Source organism: Mustela erminea, chromosome 3 (assembly GCF_009829155.1).
Source record: "Mustela erminea isolate mMusErm1 chromosome 3, mMusErm1.Pri, whole genome shotgun sequence".
In the NCBI taxonomy this organism is placed as follows: Eukaryota; Metazoa; Chordata; class Mammalia; order Carnivora; family Mustelidae; genus Mustela; species Mustela erminea.
Genome location: NC_045616.1, coordinates 50,603,790 through 50,623,377, shown reverse-complemented (window position 1 = coordinate 50,623,377; position 19,588 = coordinate 50,603,790). Strand labels below are relative to the sequence as shown.

The 19,588-nt window shown below is 35.2% G+C and overlaps 1 protein-coding gene across 3 annotated transcripts in view; it reads left to right on the top strand.

The window, feature by feature from the left end:
- ADGRV1 (adhesion G protein-coupled receptor V1) overlaps nucleotides 1-19,588 on the top strand; it is a 541,343-nt gene that overhangs the window by 44,870 nt on the left and 476,885 nt on the right. For 2 of the 3 annotated variants that reach the window (XM_032335763.1, XM_032335762.1), the window contains exons 7-13: nucleotides 1,760-2,325; nucleotides 3,081-3,351; nucleotides 3,740-4,069; nucleotides 11,629-11,805; nucleotides 13,958-14,181; nucleotides 18,369-18,495; nucleotides 18,607-18,792. In XM_032335763.1, coding sequence (XP_032191654.1) covers nucleotides 1,760-2,325; nucleotides 3,081-3,351; nucleotides 3,740-4,069; nucleotides 11,629-11,805; nucleotides 13,958-14,181; nucleotides 18,369-18,495; nucleotides 18,607-18,792 — 1,881 coding nt within the window. Of the gene's footprint in view, nucleotides 1-1,759; nucleotides 2,326-3,080; nucleotides 3,352-3,739; nucleotides 4,070-11,628; nucleotides 11,806-13,957; nucleotides 14,182-18,368; nucleotides 18,496-18,606; nucleotides 18,793-19,588 lie in introns of those variants that run through there. The other variant, XM_032335765.1, reaches the window with a different exon arrangement.

The window sequence follows — 19,588 nt, the reverse complement described above, 5'->3', positions numbered from 1 at the left end:
TTTGGGTATTTTAAATGTTCACATTCATGGGAAGACTTTAGTTTTAATTTTTACATTTCATACTGAAGTTACCAAGGATTGAGATATGTGACACAGCTAACTCAACTAAGAAGGGAAGGGATTTGAACAATAATGTGCAAGGGTATCTCTTGTGAGCTAAATAAGAGAAAATGTAACTTTTAATAAAACAATCTTAATATTGTCAGAAACAGAGAATGAAATAGCTGGGAATTTTATCCCTTACCTTGCTATAAAAAAAAAAAATCATGAAATCAAATCACAAAAAAACTCAAGAGAAGAAAAATGATTTAGAAGACATTAGAAATTGTTTCTCTTGGGGGCACCTGGGTGGCTCAGTGGGTTAAAGCCTCTGCCTTCGGCTCAGGTCATGTTCCCAGGGTCCTGGGATCGAGCCCCGCATCTGGCTCTCTGCTCAGCAGGGAGCCTGCTTCCCTTCCTCTCTCTCTGCTTGCCTCTCTGCCTACTTGTGATCTCTGTCTGTCGAATAAATAAATAAAATCTTTAAAAAAAAAAAAAGAATTGTTTCTCTTGAAAAAAAATGAAATAATAGGTAGCATTGATGACTCTAGTTCTTCTGGTTCTTTAAGCTAGTAAAAACCTTTTGTTTTTAGATCCTTGAAAAGGTTATAATTTGGGGCAATGATTAATTATGCATTTTACTTAGAAACTTAAAAGATCATCCTCTGAGCATCTAATGTACAGCATGGAGCCTGCTGTTAATAATACAGTACTGTATACTTGAAAGTTGTTGAGAGTAGATCATAAGTGTTCAGTCACTCACACAAAAAGAATCACTGTGTGAGGTGATGATTGTGTTAATTCTCTGGATCTCTGCAGTTATTCCATAATGTATATGTATATCAAACTATCATGTATACATTTAAAATATGTTAGTCATATTTGTCAATTATTCCTCAGTAAAATTGGGCAGTAAAAAGATCACCAATCAAATCACAGCATTTTTTTTTTTTTTTAGATAACTAGCCTTACCTTTTGTATTGCTATTGATGGAAGTAAAAAGATTTCTTTCTTCCCTTTTATTCATAAAACAGAATTTATCTAAACAGCATAGTGAAGATTATCCCTAGGATTTCTGTGCAGCTGCCAAAAAAAAAAAAAAAAAAAAAGTTTCACTCTAACAAGGTCAACATTTCCCTGAGAGTGACTCTTATAGCTTGTTCTCCAGAGGCATGATGGGTATTTTGGAAATTGTATGATTGGTATATGTTTACTTTTTGAATTAGAAATCATTTAGAGAAAAGCAAGAATAATTCACATGTTGAAAATTATTTGCATGTGATGTTTAAAGTTTTCCATATTCTTAGATATTATATGTTTATAATATTATCCCAGATTCTTAGATATTCTTACATATTATTGTTAGATTACTATCATGATACTTCTGACTCTACCAGTTTGATAAAACTAGTAAAATTTTATGTCTAGTCTTACTGTCAAATCATTAGTGTTAAAGATTGATCAAGGTTGGAAGACATTATACCTATATTTTAATACCTGTCCATACCATTGCTTTATGAACTTTTCCTTCCCTGTCTAAAATATATTATGTAACTTTGGAAGATATATTAATATGTAGATTTTAAACAAGCCTTTCTACTCCCTTCAGTTAACATTTTTTTGTTTCTTTGTACTGAAGCATAGAAACTTTGTATACTCTGGTTTCTTTGCAGATGTTTTGGCTATTGATATCTTTGCTGTTGTTTATATTTATTGACAGGTACCAGAAAATGATGAAATATTTTTGATTCAACTGAAAAGTGTGGAAGGAGGAGCTGAGATCAACACCTCTAGGAGCTCAGTTGAAATAATCATTAAGAAAAATGATAGTCCCGTGAGATTCGTTCAGAATATTTATTTGGTCCCTGAGGAAGACCACATACTCCTAATTCCAGTGGTTCGTGGAAAAGATGACAATGGGCATCTGATTGGATCTGACGAATATGAGGTTTCAATCAGTTACGTTATTATAACTGGGAATTCAACAGCACATGCCCAGGAAAATTTAGACTTCATTGATCTTCAGCCAATGCCAACTATTTTTTTTCCACCTTTTACTCATGAATCACACCTGAAATTTCAGATAGTTGATGACACCATTCCAGAGATTGCAGAATCATTTCATGTTGTATTACTAAAAGATACCTTGCAGGGAGATGCTGTGCTATTACCCCCTTCTATTGTGCAAATCACCATTAAGCCAAATGACAAACCTTATGGAGTCCTGTCATTCAACAGTATCTTGTTTGAAAGGACAGTTGTAATTGATGAAGATACAACATCAAGGTATGGTTTATTTTAAGCCTGTTACTATGATTATTTTAATATATTATTCCGTGATTCAGTACTTGTGCCATTGGACATAGAGTCGAACTGTGTCACTTCTTCCACCGTGGTTTTGCTGTTTTCTCTCTTATTTTCAGAGTGATTTAAATATGCAAGTGAGGGACGGCTGGGTGGCTCAGTTGGTTAAGCAGCTGCCTTCGGCTCAGGTCATGATCCCAGGTCCCTGGGATCGAGTCCCTCATCGGGCTCCTTTCTCAGTGGGGTGCCTGCCTCTCTCTCTCTGCTTCTGCCTGCCTCTCTGCCTACCTGTGATCTCTGTCAAATAAATAAATAAATAAATAAATAAATAAATGGATAAAAATGCAAGTGAATTCATACTGCAGTAGGTTCCCAGGACACATTTACGTATCTACCCCTTCATATTAAAAACAGCCATTCGTTCTCTATGATATGGATTCTGCTTTTACCAAAATCTGATGGCCAGTTTGACGTTGAAAAAAGCCTAGCTAAGGGGGGACACCTGGGCGGCACAGTGTGTTAAGCTTTTTTCTTCAGCTCAGATCATGATCTCAGGGTCCTGGGATCGAGCCCCCCATCTGCTGAGCCTGCTTCCCCCTCTTTCTCTGCCTCTCTGCCTACTTGTGATCTCTCTCTCTGTCAAATAAATAAATGAAATCTTAAAAAGAAAAAGAAAAAGCCCAGCTAAGGGAAACAAGTATAATATGTGACCATATGTATTTATTATAAAATTCTAGATTTGAAGAAATTACAGTGGTTAGAAATGGTGGCACCCATGGGAATATTTCTGTGAACTGGGAACTGACACGGAATAGCAGTGATCCCTCACCAGTAACAGCAGATATCAGACCAAGTTCCGGAGTTCTCCATTTTGCACAAGGGCAGATGTTGGCATCAATTTCTCTTACTATTGTTAATGATGATCTTCCAGAAGAAGCAGAAGCTTATCTACTTCAGATTCTGCCTCATACAGTACGAGGAGGTGCAGAAGTGAGCGAACCAGCAGAGGTAGATCAGTTGTTCTGCTTTACTTGTGTGAATGTTTCTGTGATACTGAAGAGCCAAAGAATTTGATCACATGTATTACTTTTATGTCTAGGTGGGTGCAACAGGAAGGACACTTGTTTTTAGAAATGATGTATGTTTCCATTACTCAAGATGGTCTTTTCCGTAAATGAAAAATTTACTCTTCAAAAAAATTCCACAAACAATAAATTAGGAAAGTTGCCAGATTGGTTTTTGATTCATCTTTTAATTTATTACATGTAAAAAGTGATCATCTTTAGACATGATGTGTAAATAACTATTAAAAATCAGAATAGCTTAGAAAATCAATAGTTTGGTCTTCTCAGATGTGAGAATTCTACACATTAATATTTTATTTCCTTATCTGCAGCTTTTGTTCTACATTCAGGATAGTGATGATGTTTATGGCCTAATAACATTTTTTCCTATGGAAAACCAGAAGATTGAAAGCAGCCCAGGTGAACGATATTTATTTCTGAGTTTTAGAAGAGGAGGAGGAACTAAAGGAGATGTAAAGATGCTTTATTCTGCCCTTTATATTCCTGCTGGAGCTGTGGACCCTTTGCGAGCAAAAGATGGCATCTTAAATATGTCCAGGAGAAATAACCTCATTTTTCCAGAACAAAAAATCCAAGTCACCACGAAACTACCAATAAGAAATGATGCATTCCTTCAGAATGGGGCCTACTTTCTAGTAAAGGTACTGTAATTAGAACAATTTCAACTTTGGTTCAACTGCAAATGTATTTGTCTGTGTGAGAGAGTTAACTAACCCTTATCTTGCCACATTGATGGTTTGGATGCTACCATTAGTTACTACAATTTGTTGAGGGCGTCCAAGGAGAGAAAGTGTATGCTCCTAAGCCATATAAGGATGAAGAAAACAAGGTTCCTACTAAAGTTAATACTTTAATAAAAGTATACTGACTTGAAATGCAGGTCAGAAAATAACAGATGACAAAATGGAGTAACACAGATTGTTAATGGAGGAGGGCAGGTAGGGGAGAGATTGAGAGAGAGAAGGAGAAAGAGATCCACCATTCTTTTGAGTTGATTTAGGAAAATATAAGAATGGGATTTATAGGATAAATACTGTTTTTCATGATGGATACTGCAGGGGAGGCATTTCAGAAATAAAGCAATATGAGAAAAATTGTGTAGATTTTTAAAATAACATACTAAAAAAATCTGTTTGTCTATTAACTATAGATAGAATCTCTGGATTCTCATCTACTTAATAAAAAAAAGTTAGGGGAGTCCCTGGGTGGCTCAGTGCGTTAAAGCCTCTGCCTTCAGCTCAGGTCATGATTCCAGGGTTCTGGGATCAAGCCCCGCATCGGGATCTCTGCTCAGCAGGGAGCCTGCTTCCCCCGCCCCCTCCCCCCGCCTGCCTCTCTGCCTACTTGTGATCTCTGTCAAATAAATAAATAAAATCTTTAAAAAAAATAAAAAGAAGTTAGGGCCCTATAACATATTCTTCCACTTTGTCTTTCTTATCTCTTACCTTTTATTAACCAAAACATTATTTTTATTGCCAAAATTTAAAAGAATCTGCACTTTAATTGAATGGGCTAATGAGATATGTGATATTCCCTGTTAACCTTCTGTTACTTCTGGGAAAAAGGCGCTTAGCATGGCGTGCAAGTGTCTTTGCTACTTATCTCTATTTCTGAGTGGTTCCTGGTTCCTTTTCTCTTCCTTTATTACTTTAGAACAAGTTTGCAGATAAATAGTCTTGAATGCAATATTTGTTTATTCCAAAAGAACATATTTATAATAAAATCATTGTAGAAGGAACTCGAAAAAATAACATACTAGTGTGGTTTTGTTTTCCATGCGTTTGTTATTGGTTGATTCTGAAAATTAGAAAGCAATAAAGGATGCGTATCAAATTTTGGTTATGTAAATAAATTTAATAGAAATTCAAATAGTGTGAATGGGTTGATAAAGAGTTTATAATCTTTATCTCCACATATTTCACTAACCGAAATATGTATCAAATGAAGTCTCATATTCAATTAATTTTTCGAATCATGCACATTTAAATTGGTCTCATATTTTTGCCTAGACTTTGTTTTATGGTTTTTACTGTTTTCTGTAGTGTTTCTGACTGCTCCCTTTCTATATGCCATCCTCACCACATTCTAGCTTCCAGTTTTCTTATACATGTTGGATGGTGAGTTAGCCGTACTAACTGCTTTCTATGCTTGCTTCACACCTGCTACTTGGAATGGTTTCTACTGAGCTCCCGAGTTTTCTTATCTCTTGCTTTTTCTTTCTTGGATTGTGTTTGGTTTTTGTTGTAATGTCTTCCTCAAATACATGTGCAGAAAAGGAAGATGTAAAGTAAACTTTTTGAGTCTTTGAAAAGCTAAAAACAAAACTTCAAACTCACATTGATAGTTTGGCTTGGTAGAAATTTTTAGATTAAAATGATTTTTTCAGGGTGCCTGGATGGTTCAGTTGGTTAGGTGTCTGACGCTCAATTTCTGCCTAGGCCGTGATCTCAGGATTGTGGGATTGAGCTCTGCGTTGGACTGTGCACTGGGTGTGGAGCCTGCTTGAGATTCTCTCTCTCCTTCTCTCTCTCCCTTCCCCCCTCTCTAAAAATAAAAGTAAATACATTTTTCTTCAGAATTTGGAGGGTATTGTTCTATAGCACAGTTGCTGATGAGAAATTTTAGGGGAAAGACATTATTTACTTTTTTAGGTAACTTGCTTGTTAACCCTGAGAGCTTGTTTTTTTTGTTTGTTTGTTTGTTTTTTTAACCTTCTTAGTGTTTTGAATTCCATAGAACTGTTTCCTCCTTTGCTTGGTGCTTGATGGGGTAGGCCCTTTCATTCTGAAAACTCTTGTCTTTTTTGGTATGTTTTCACCTGGGACATTGCTCATGCTCGTACCATTTGTATATTTTTTGAGGACTCCAAGTAGAGCAGTCTAGAAGGTGACCTATTATGGAGATATAAGATTTATCAGTATGTAGAGGATACCTCTTTGTAACATGTGTACCCACAAGAAGACATTTTGCCATTGTTTCCAAAGGTTATGCCACTTAATGTTAGGAGATTCTGCTCTTCATCTTTTTTTGTTTGTTAGTTTGGTTTTTTAAAAGACTTTATTTATTTATTTGACCGAGAGTCTGTGAGAGAGGGAATACAAGCCAGGGGGAGTAGCAGAGGGAGAAACAGCTTTCCCGTTGAGCCGGGAACTCAATGCGAGGCTCAGTCCCAGGACCCTGGGATCATGACCTGAGCCAAAGGCAGATGCTTAATGACTGAGCTACGCAGTCCCCCTCTTCATCTTTTGTTATTTTTTTATTGGTATTTTGTGTTACCTCAAAATGGGGAAGGTATGATGTGATGCATACTTCTGTCTATGAGGATAACCCATCTTGGAGGACCCCTGAATTTCTCTTGGAGTGATGGGTGAAGAGAACATGGCCTTGTACACAGTGGTGTCTGCTTCCCCTGTGGCTTGTGGGATGCTTTTGTGACATGAGTGGCCAGATGGGGCATCCGCATCTGTGAAGTGGAGTTGAGCATGTGGTGGAGTCCGTGGCCCTGGCCATGTTGAGCAAGAAATTAAAGGGACTAGAATGCTGCTATCAGAACACATGTGAAGATATATTTAGAAATTTTTTTAAAAAGGTATACATTTGGCCTTATAAAAAAGAGGTCATGACGTTTTAAGATTGGGCCTAATAATACATGAAAGTGCATAACTAATTTCACCAGTTTGCATTGAGGGCAGCATTTCCCAAACTTAGCAGTTTTCAAGAGTCCCTGGGAGAAAATAACTTGTTATGAGGAGTTTCAGAATTTGATGGGGTTTTTGTTTTTATTTTTGGCATCAACGCTGTGCTTTGCCTTTTCTACTGTCCTTGTCCTCTGGATTCAGAGCACTGTCATTGATGTATATTGTCTTAGTTCAGGTTGCTAAAAAGAATACCATAGGCTGGTGGCTTGAACAACAGACCTTTATTTCTCACAGTGCGGGAGGCTGGGAAGTCCGAGATCGGGGTGCTGGCATGAGGAGTGTCTGGTGAGAGCTCTCTTGAGAGCTCTCTTCCTGGTTTGCAGACTGATGTCTTATTGCTGTGTCCTCCCATAGTGGAAAGAGACAGGAAACAAGCTCTTTGGCGTCTCTTCATATAAGGGCATCAATTGCATCATGGGGGTCTGGCCTCATGACCCAGTTATCTCCATGTGCCATTACCCAGGGGATGTGGGAATTCTGGGGGAGCACAAATATTTAAATTCATAACATATGTTTAAGGTATATCAGTTTTCAGTTCTCCCTTCTGTGTGTCTCCAGTCTTGCATAGGGCACAAGTGACATGAGAACCAAATTATGAACCCAAGTGAAAGAAAGCAAAGATTTTACACAGTTGCTTTTAGTTTCATGGAGGCCTAGGCATCCTGGCGTTCTTGTAGTTATTGCAGTGATATGAGATGAGTTTAATTGTTGACTTTGAGTTTTGGAGAATTTTTCTGTTCCCATTTTGGCTCTGTGATTTCTTTTCTCATGCTGCCTCAAGACCAGTTTTTACTGTGCATACAGACCCCCTATATCTGTGCCAATATTAGTAACCTTTCTATCAAGTTTTTACTCTTTTGAAAATATCTAGTACATCTATCCAAGTAGCTGCAGAGAATCCCTTTGTCAACAAAAGTTTATTGAGGACCATCTATGGATCAGATATTATCCGAGCTATGTTCAGCACTGTATATGAGCATGGCAGAATTTATTCTTGATGCTACTTGAAAAGTCAGGGAAAACTTGAAGAAGTGTGTAGTGTCTGAATTTTGGTGATGCCGGTTTAGAAATCTGTTTGCACCATTAATTCCAGACCCAATTCTTTTTAGCTCTCTGTATTCAGTTACAAAAACAAAAGGTCTTAGAGTGCAGACAGTTAATTTAACAGTTAAGCAAAAAAAAAAAGACACTATTAGTCACCAACACAATTCCTTGAGGTTCAAAACAGCTGTAGGTTCTGGAAGGCTGGTTGAAATTAGAATGTTATGTTTGTGTAGTACATAATGGATGAGCAACTCAAGAATAGGAGGCCTCAGATTCTGCATGGGAAGTTGAATGAAACTGAAGAAAAGAGAATCTGAGACGTGAGCTCCTCGTTCTTCCCTTACCCTCTCGGCTAAATACGCTAAGTCTGAGATACAACTTTTGGCAGACTTGGGGTTTGCTAATGTGCTGTCCCAGTTGCAAACTGTCTGAAAGCAAAGAACGACTCTATGAATGGGGCAGTTTGATTTAGCAGATGCTTAAGGAACCCAGACAAAAAGGCTTAGGGACTAGGAAATAAGCCATGGAAAATTAGCATTTTCCTTTTGATCAGTTCATTTCATAGCATTCTGTATCTTCTTTCTTTGTATTTTTCAGAAATCCTGTATTAGAATTAATTTTTTTGATAAATGTGAGATATGACTTACTTATTCTCCTCCTTTCTTTTTAGAAAGTTTCTTATTTAGAAAATACTCTGATGTTTTGAATAGTATTATCAGTTTAGCTCTTGGTGAATGTATGGGAATGAGAGTGTTCATTCACAGACACATGCTTACTCACGCATGACCAAGTATTTTAGAAACCTCTTTGCCTCCAAACAATGTATACCTTATATTTAAATACATTTTATATATGCATTAGGTATAGATACAAATTAAATATATATATTATCTATACATATAATATGTACATTTTATGTTTATTCTTTGCACTATTTTAAAGATAAGTAGAAATTTACATGTATATCTATTTCTTTTCTTTAGAAAGAATGACATATATGTGGTTTTTACTATTTATCTTTACATTTTATTTATCTTATAAAGTAAATGCAGTATACTAAAGAATTACACATTTTATTTTACTACATACCATATTTGACAAAATGTGTCAGTCTAATTTTTTTCTCCTACTCAAATGACTCAAATTTTTTTTTTGTATCTTTCTCCTGTATGTGACTTTTAGATTTAAAAAAAATACTAAAAATATTTACATATTTTTAGAAAGGGAGGGAAGGGAAAGGGAGTGAGACAGAGAGAATCTTAGGCAGGTTCCATATCCAGCACAGAGCCCGACACAGGTCTCAACCTCACAAACCTGAGATCATGACTTGAAATGAAATCAGGAGTCAGACTCTTAACCAACTGAGCCACCCAGGCACCCCTCCTGTAGGTGATTTTTTTTTTTTTTAAATTAACATTTAATGTATTATTTGTTTCAGGGGTACAGGTCTGTGATTCATCCCTCTTACACAATTCATAGCACTCATCATAGCACATACCCTTCCCAATGTCCATCACCCAGTCACCATACTGTCCCTCCCATGCTCCTTCCCTCCAGCAGCCCTCAGTTTGTTTCCTGAAACTTAAGAGTCTTTTATGGTTTGTCTCCCTCCCCAGTCCCATCTTGTTTCATTTTCCCCTCCCTTTCCCCCATGACCCTCCGCCCTGCCTCTCAAATTCCTCATATCAGAGAGATCATACGATAGTTGTCTTTCTCTGATTGACTCATTTTGCTTAGCATAATACCCTCTAGTTCCATCCATGTTGTTGCAAATGGCAAGATTTTGGGTTTTTTGATAACTGCATAGTATTCCATTAAATATATATATACCACATCTTCTTTATCAATTCATAAAGCAAAATGTGTGACATTTTGAAAGGGCATTTGCTTTTGTCTTTAAAATATATATCATTTGTCATAAAAGGTGACGTTGTGTGTGGGATCAGAACTACTCCTGTATGTTTGTGGAAAATCAATTTAAATCACAAGTCTCTTCTGGTAGTTACTTATTGGCTTTGTTTCCACATTACAAAGCCTATCAGAGGGCTCCAAAGAGTGGGAGATCCATAATGTGTTACTACGTTCAGAATTGCTTTTCAGCTTAAAATCTTTATTGTTTTTGCAGTCCTGTAATGATTATTTATTCCTGTACTCCTCAAGTGAACACGGTATGGATTGATCAGGTGAATTTTGGAAAGTTAGAATATTAAGATGTTGAAGGTTTGTAATATACCAGGATTCCTATAGAGCTCGTTTTGTGTTAGAGGGATGAGTTGACAAGCATTTACTGTGTTTCAGCTGCAGTTTTGGGTCTGTGTCATGGCCTGGTGAAATGCTGAGGAAGAGAACACAGACTCACAAGGGCTATGTTAGGAAGTAAAAATCTGGAATTTGCAAAACGATAAGCAAGCAACATGTGAAATTTATAATAAAGTTCTAAGTTTAGGGAGGGCAGTTGTAGAAGTTCAGAAAGAGGATAGAAGGGGCTGCAGATACTAGGAAGTCTTCACGAAAGGGGGAGATTTAGCTGGTCTTTAAGAGTGGGCACATTTTGGACTTGCGAGATGATGAAGGGATGAGAATACTGTGGAAGTTACTCTAGTGGTCATGTTCATTAGGCGCGGGGATACTGTGTGATATACATGCACTGTTTTTCTTTAAACAGTGAGACATGTTAGGTTACATTTGGAGTTTTTTTTTTTTTTTTTAATTTTATTTATTTATTTGACAGACAGAGTTCACAAGTAGGCAGAGAGGCAGGCAGAGAGAGAGAGGGAAGCAGGCTCCCTGCTGAACAGAGAGCCTGATGGGGGACTCGATCCCAGGACCCTGAGATCATGACCTGAGCCAAAGGCAGCGGCTTAACCCACTGAGCCACCCAGGCGCCCTATATTTGGAGTTTTGAACGATCTTCAGATAGTGAGTTTTCTCTGGCATAGAAGGGGAGGGGGTGATTGATTGGAAGTGTGGGTCAGTGGAAGAGAAGAATGAGACGTAGGGCAACTCTCAGTTTGCCTTTAGGGTCAAGATAGTTGGGTACAGGTGTTAAGGAGGAAAAGCAGTTGGTAGTGGTGGTGATGTTAGTCGTGAGGGAACACGGAGGTAGTGATTTCTGTTTTGGATATTCTAACTGTAAGGTGTTTGTGTGACATTTATGTGATGTCCAGGGACAGTTGTTAGAAAGATTTGGAATTCACAGGAGAGATTGAGGTATTATTAGGGAGAGGGTATGATATTTAAGATAAAGGGCTTAGAGAGAACGCTGGGGAATAATAACAAGAGAAAAAACAAAAACCTCAAGAAGCCAGTGTAGGAGATTGAAGTAGGATGGTGACTGAAAGAGGAGATGAAGTTGCCAAGTTTGTGATCTTTACTTATTTATTTTGTTGTCATGCTATTAAGTTTTTTTTAATTAAAATTTTCTCTTCTTTTAATTTTTTTGTGTTTGTTTATTATAGTTGGAAACTGTGGAGTTGGTGAACATAATTCCCCCAATCCCACCTGTAAGTCCTAGATTTGGGAAAATCCAAAATATTTCTTTAGTGGTTACTCCAGACATTGCAAATGGAGAAATTGGCTTCCTTAGCAATCTTCCAATCATTTTACACGAACCAGAAGATTCTGCTGCTGAAGTGGTAAGTAAGCTTTTTCTTATTGATGAGCCCTAATGAGTCTGAGATAAGGCATAGACAGTTTTCCTTTTTTGTAGAGTTAACATACAGACTTAACAGATCTTGAAAAGCTTCACCATTTACAGCAAGTCTTCAATGTGTCATTTGATATAAGTAACTAATGAATATGTGATTTTTCATCATCTTTTGCCATATTTGTTAGAATAAAACTAGAATTAATTGTTCATGGCCAGAATTGGGTGTTTTGATGTAGATGTTTTTAGATAGTGCTATGACATTTGCCAGAGTGATAGCTAAACATGTTTCTTTTTTTATTGACCAAGTCACATGTATTGCAGGTATCCCTGACCTATTGTATTTATTAGTGTTACTCATGCTTGCTTTGGGCAGGACTAGGGTGGCTGCCGTGGGTTCTGTGCTTGGCGGCAGAAGGGATCCACTTGGATCACCATTCCACTTGGTGGTGGGAAAGTTGTGGAATGCCAGATCTGAGACATTTTTTATATATGGGTAAATTTTTGTGGACACACACACACACACACACGCACACACAGAAGCACACTCATAAACATACCACCCCTATGTGTACCCTACCCTGATTGAATTTTCCTGCCATTTATCTAGGGATGACTCTTTCAGCTTTACCATTATCTGAGTCACTGTCTATCCCCGAAACCTTCTCTAAGACTCTCCTAACTTAGATTGAATTTAAAGTGGGTTTGGGTTCAGCTTGGAAAAGAGGAGAAGTGTTTTTGTTATCAAAGTCTTATGTCGGAATATGGTATCCATGACTTCCTTTGCTTGTATATTTGATTCTGGAAATTGGCAGAGTATCTCATTGTTCAAGATGGTTCTGATTTTTGTATTTTTTACTAATATACTGTTTTCTTCTAAAAACTTAAAAACTAAAAACATTTAGAGAGTGGATTTCTTTTATTCATTATCTGCTGTCAATTTACCATTTCATATTTTTCCTTTGAGGGAAATTAGTTTTGAGGGAAAATTTTGGGCTCTGTAAACCTGCATTCTTCCCCTCTGGGAAACAGAAAGTATGGAAATTTCCCTCAGTTCTCTTTCTCTTTGTCCCATCCATAGCCCTGGCCACACCCACTCCCTCAGGGTGACTCTTAATTTTTTTTTGTCTTTCTTAAGTATCTTGTCTTGTTTACTAGTCTCCAGCCTGGACCATTGATAGTCAGATTAGCAGAATGGTTAGTGAGGAAAATATCTTCCATTTTTCAAAATGGGTTGTGTTAAAAAGCAAAGAACAAAGAAGGTAGTTTTTTAGGGGCTTAAAAAGAATAGTGTATCTACCATTAAGTTTTCATTTATATTCTTTATTTGAAAAAAAACTTTATCATTATCTATAATCCTTCTATTTTCTATATTTGAAATGTACTGTACTTAAGTAAAACTACCAAAAATAATTTGTTTCAGAATTATTACAAAGCTGCCATTTATTTAGCTCATTGAATGGAGAGACATTCTAATCCTCTCCACAGACTTGCAAAATGGGTAAGTCCTAGCTTCATTTCACTAGAGGAAATTGAGGTCAGAGAGGTTAAGTAACTTGCCCACGGTCACCCAGAGCTATTTGAGTATCTCAGTTTATTTCTATTGCATGTATCATATTGGCTAGAAACATTTCTTGTTCTTATTTATATTATTATTTTCTTATTTTTGCCTCCATAACTTTAAGATGAATTTTTCATAATTTTCTATTTTAATTACAAAACTTTATCTTTCAGTTTATATTGTGATATTACATTAATTCTTTTTTTGGGGGGAGAAACTCTGATGAAAATTTTGTATTTAACCAATATGTTCTGTGGTTTTTTCACTGTTCTTTGGCTTTTAAAATATCCTTTTATTAAGACAAAATACAGGTTAGGGATATTTTTAAGTGGGAGCAGTTTTGCAGATAAATGTGATTAGCAAAAACTAATAAAAAGTTATATCTAAAATTATTTTTATGCTTTATAAAAAGAAGATATTTTCAGTTATATTTTATTGTTATTTAATAGTTGGCCTCTCTATGCAGAGTACATATGTTCATATAATAACATGGCCATGCACTAACTGAAAAGCTTACATAATTTGTTAGCATATATTTCAGAAGAAATTGTTCCTTTTTTTTTTTTTTTTTTTAAATAAGGTATACATTCCCTTACATCGGGATGGAACTGATGGCCAGGCTACTGTCTATTGGAGTTTGAAGCCCTCTGGCTTTAATTCAAAAGCAGTGACCCTGGATGATATAGGTCCCTTTAATGGCTCTGTTGTGTTTTTATCTGGGCAAAGTGATACAACAATCAACATTACAGTCAAAGCTGATGACACACCGGAAATGAATGAGACAGTAACACTTTCTCTAGACAGGTAATAACCCATTTAGCTTATGTTTATTTAGTAACATTTATATATGTTCGAGTTCTCTGAAATAATTTTGTTTTTTGTTTTAATTCTTTCCTCCATATGAAGTAAAGAGAAAAAACTGAATAGATGACATTTTGCTGGGATTCTGACTTTTTTTGTTGTTGTTGATGGTTCTGGTTAGACTGTGAGTATTGTGACATAGTGAATTTTTACCCTGCTATTCATTATGAGGAAACATTGCACAGAGAATTTTTGGAGGATATCAGATATAACATAAGCATAGCTAATAAGTTGCTATATTAAAAAACTAGGCAGCAACAAATCAAAAATGTTAGGTTAAACAAACAGCTGTGTCTGCTTCATTTTCAGCAGGGGAGGGGATTAGAGCTTTTTTGAATGAGTAAAAAGAAAGCGTTAATCTTAATATAATGAAATTCTCTTTTTAACATAGAATTTGAACACTAAATAATACACACGTTATGGAGAATCAAAACTACAAATTTAAAGCTTTTTTCCATTAATAATAAGGATTTACTTAACATTTCTCAGTGGATAATTTATATTAGGAAAATACTACAGTCTCAGAGAAATTTTTTTTTCAGTAATACAGAAAACCTCCAAAAGTGAAAAAAAGTTCTGCATTTAACTGATGTCAGTTAATTAAAAAAAAAAAAATCAAAGCCAAGCTTATCTATATTAAAGTTGATACATATTTGAGAAGGTTAGTGTGACTGGAGTGCTTTTCAAAATTCATATATTATAAACAGTAAAAATCACATATAAATTCAATTGGCATTATCTTATACTGTATTAATCAGGACTGAAATAGTGTATTATTTCATGGAACCCCTGATCCTATCTATATTTTACCATTAGGTTTTTCTTTGTAAGTATTTTGTGTAAACATCTTATTTTTATGTCAGAGAAAAATATAGAATGTAGGGAACAAATCTACTAAGTGTCTGCTGTATATTTTGTTTGTTTTCATAAGTGAATTCTGTTTACTCCCTTTTTTACATAGAAAGTAAAACAAAGCACACAAACAAAAAAAATTAAAAAAATAAAAAATTTAATAGACACACTGTCTAAATGTCTCATTTTAATGACTTATGCTTTTAATATGTATTTCACATTAAATCTTAAGGAAAGGTATTTCAAATTACTTTAACAAATCAGTGAAATGTAAATGAAAACTGAGAATTACCTTTTTTTTTTTTTTTTAGGTTTGACTACTCATTAAATCAATGAGCAGTCTCGAAAAAAAATGAACAGCATTTATTAACCCAAGATCTAGCAATTCATAAAAACTCTTAGCTGAGTTTCTGCTTTGGCTAAGTGCTTAAAGAATGATTTAATTTTCACCTTCGAAAGTTTTATAATGAATACTTTTTGTATTCTTCCAAAAAAGTCATTTTTTAACTTGATCATATAAACCTTTAAATTAAATATAATTTTTAAGTGTTCATTTCTCTCTCTCCTTTGGGCAAAAACAGTACACAAGGAAATACAAATCATTGGCTAGAGTATTTCAGAAATTAATGGTTATTCTCTTTTCAAATACAGGAAATTCATTTAATTTTATATTAAAATGTTTTAATTCAATTAGCAACAGTGTTTACTTATATTATCTAAATTGTACATGAGTAAGAATGAGCCAGTAACATTTGAGTGTTCTAAGATATATTTAATTAAATAAATGTGAGAATAACATCTAAAATTAAAAATCACATGTTTTATCTAAACCTCATCTTGATTTTATAAATTTTTAACAAAACTAAAATGAATGAATGGTAGTAAGTGTTATTACAATGTTATGATGTAATAATACAACAGAAATAACACTTTATTGTGGTACCTTACACTTGATCTTAGCCAAAAGGCTGAGAAGCGATTTTTTTGTGGTACGTTATATACTTTCTCTAAAGTCAAATTCAAATGGCAATTCTCCATATTTAGTATAGATAAAAGTTGCTCTGGAGTTAAACAGTTTGTAATGCTTTCAGTATCATACCAGTTAAAAATATTTTACTGTTCAGTTTTCCCCAAATCAGAAAAAAATTTCGCTTTGCCAGTGTATTTCAGAAAAATTTTCGTATATATTGTGTATAACCCCATATATATAAATAGTGTAATTTGACCTTGCAAATAAGCCCTGGGGTTGTGCCTGTTGACATGTATTTTTCAAGACTGTTTGAAAATGCATTACACTGGGGATTTGGAAAAGTATTTAGATTTCCTGATACGAAGTTCTATTTAAATAATATTTGTCAGAGTTAAAAGACAAAAATGCTATCTTGTGGCTTCTTAATTATATTTCTAGGCAAGTGATGAAAGGTATGTATTTCTTTGCTTCTAGAGTTTTTAATTTTTTTCAAAGAATAACTGGGTTTCGGTCTGAGGATGAAGATTTTTGTTTTTTTTTTTTTAAACCTCACTAAAGCTACTAAGTAATTATAAGTCAAGCTGAATGAGATTTGCTCAGCTGCTGTGGCCTGTGAGCACGCACAGTGTTTGACAGACCCCAGCGCCTTGGAGCAGGCCTGGAAAGGAATGTCTTCCGTGGCTGTTGACATGCTGGCTGTCCATGGGGTCATCTTCCCTAAGTGGGAACTGCTGAAACTCTTGCTAGCATTTGTCAATAGCAGAGAAGCCAGTGTGCAGAATTCCTATAAAGTGAACATTACTGGCTTGTGGAGGAAAAAAAAGGAAAGCTTTCTTTAGCTTTATTTTTCCTCTGTCGTTCAAATTTCTAGCAGTATTAAGTGAGATTTTGGCAAATGGTGTCTCTGTCTGCTTTTCCCCCTCCCACACTTCTTTCTGTGTTGACAGGGTAGAAACCGAAAGGTTTGTCGTGTATTTTGGGTAAGTGTACAAAATAATGCCTTGGTTTTGGTTGTTCAGCCTTTTTGCTTTTCAAGCCATTGTTTTAGACAAGGCTGTGGTTCTGCATGACTGCAGGTCTTGAGAAGTTTTGCTTGATGCCTGCGCATGCTTTGTGTGTCGTTTCATTTTCTAATGGTAAGGGGAACATGTATGAAATATGGGTATATTCACTGTGAAAATCACATGACTGGATTAACGATGTAACAAATAACTCTCCTATTATTTGGGCTGTCTCTTCTGCGGTCACGAGGATGCTAGGTGTGGGTTGTCAGGTTTCCAAAAGCTAGGGAAGGAAGATAATTCTGATTTTCTATTACATAGGAAGTGAGCTGTCTTTTCTACATATTGATTGTGGCTTCATTGTAATTTTGAGGTCTGATCTTGAGTACTTTTTGGTTCAACAGAAAGTGACATTTGGGAAGGTTTAGAACAGACCGCAGGTCTGAGAATTCTCAAAGAGCATGCAGGCTTTAAACTCCCAGAGCCCTGCGTCCCAGTCTCTTTGATCATTCTAATTATACACTGACCATAAAAACCAGAAATATAAAAAAATCTTCTTTAAATATGTTCTTTTGAGAGATGTGTAGAAATTGCTCAATAAGTCGTGCATCTCAGATCCATAATATTCCATGTTTTTTTTGGCATATGTTCTGTATTTTCTTTTATAATAACAAAAAAGGAAGTTAAAAGTGAGGTGAATAGAATTATATGAAAGGTCAAAAATATTTCTAAAATCTAATCATAACTTCGTTTATGTTTGATCAGTGTGGCTTGTTTTAGTCCGTGCAGTTATCCAACTTTTATTTAGTTAGTATAATCTTATGTCCTTAGATTTTTTAAAAATTTAAAAATTTAAAAATTTTTAAAAATTCAAGTGCATGTAAAGTTAAAGCAATTTTATTTAAATGTATTTTCTAACTACATGTTACAAATTAAATTTTCATAAAACTGTAAACAAACCTGTAGATTTTGTTCTTTATAAAAATATATTTATAGCCTTTGATTACTTATTTTATGGTATACTTAGACAATAATTTTGGTGTACAAATATTTTTGAAATATTTGATTTAAGTCAAATATGAAAGATGTAATGAATTCAGAAATAGAAGTTCTTCCATAAATATTATGAGTAAAAAGTATTTTGATCTTATATAATTTTAATACACTTAAATTCAGTTTAAATTTCAACTCCTAATAACCTTCATATTCATTATCTGGAAGTGTTATAAATATTGTAAATAAGGCTGCAAAATTCAGTATGAAGATTAGAAGTAGCATGTTCCTTTTTTTCCTTCTGACTTCTCCAGGGTCAGTGTGGAAAATCAAGTGCTAAAATCTGGATATACTAGCTGTGACCTAATTATTTTGGAAAATGATGATCCTGGGGGAATTTTTGAATTTTCTCCTACATCCAGAGGACCCTATGTTATAAAAGTAAGTACGAAAGAAACGTTAGTCTATTTTGTACTTACAACCTCAGATGAAAAATCTTGGAGTTTGAACTAACATGGATTTTTGTTGTTGTTGTTGTTGTTGTTTTTTAAGGAAGGGGAATCTGTAGAGCTCCACATCACCCGATCCAGGGGAGCTCTGGTGAAGCAGTTTCTACACTACCGAGTAGAGCCGAGAGATAGCAACGAGTTCTATGGAAACACAGGGGTGCTAGAATTTAAACCTGGGGAATGGGAGATTGTAATCACGTTGCTAACAAGATTGGATGGAATACCAGAGGTACAGGTTTTTATTTTTTTCATGTGCTTTTGTGGAAAGCTGGTAGTGTCTAGTATATTATGAATGTAAATATCTTAAACATTGATAAGAAGATACAGGAGAAGTGAACAAGAAAGGCTTGCGAGGTCCTTACATTTGCCAAAGAAAAAAAAAGCTTAAAAAACAAAGTGAGATTTATTCAACTTTGAATTATGTACATTTGTCCTAATAAGGAAATACCAAATGATATGAAATGATTGTGATCAGTCTTCATCTTCTTTAAGCTTTGTTTATGTTTTGTGTCATCTGTTTGAACTTTTAATGATGTGGGTTTGAGCTGAAGTTTTTCTGTAAAATCACTTTTTATTTTTATTTTTTTATTATTTTTAAAAGATTTATTTATTTATTTGTCAGAGAGAGAGGAGCTAGAGCGAGCACAGGCAGACAGAGTGGCAGGCAGAGGGAGAAGCAGACTCCCTGCCAAGCAAGGAGCCTGATGTGGGACTCGATCCCAGGACCCTGGGATCATGACCTGAGCTAAAGGCAGCTGCTTAACCAACTGAGCCACCCAGGCGTCCCTGTAAAATCACTTTTAAAAATAAATAAAGTTTTATATTAATGGAATCACATATTGTTCCATTGTATTTGCACACCAATACATAAGTAGTTTTTAAATTAATTTTACTTTATTTACTCTTACTAACTTAAATGGCTGGATCATCAGTGATAAGGTCCAGTCTTCTTACTACGTCAGTATAGCATTATGATTTTATCTTTTCCCTTTTTGGATAATGTATACTTTCATATCTGATGTCTC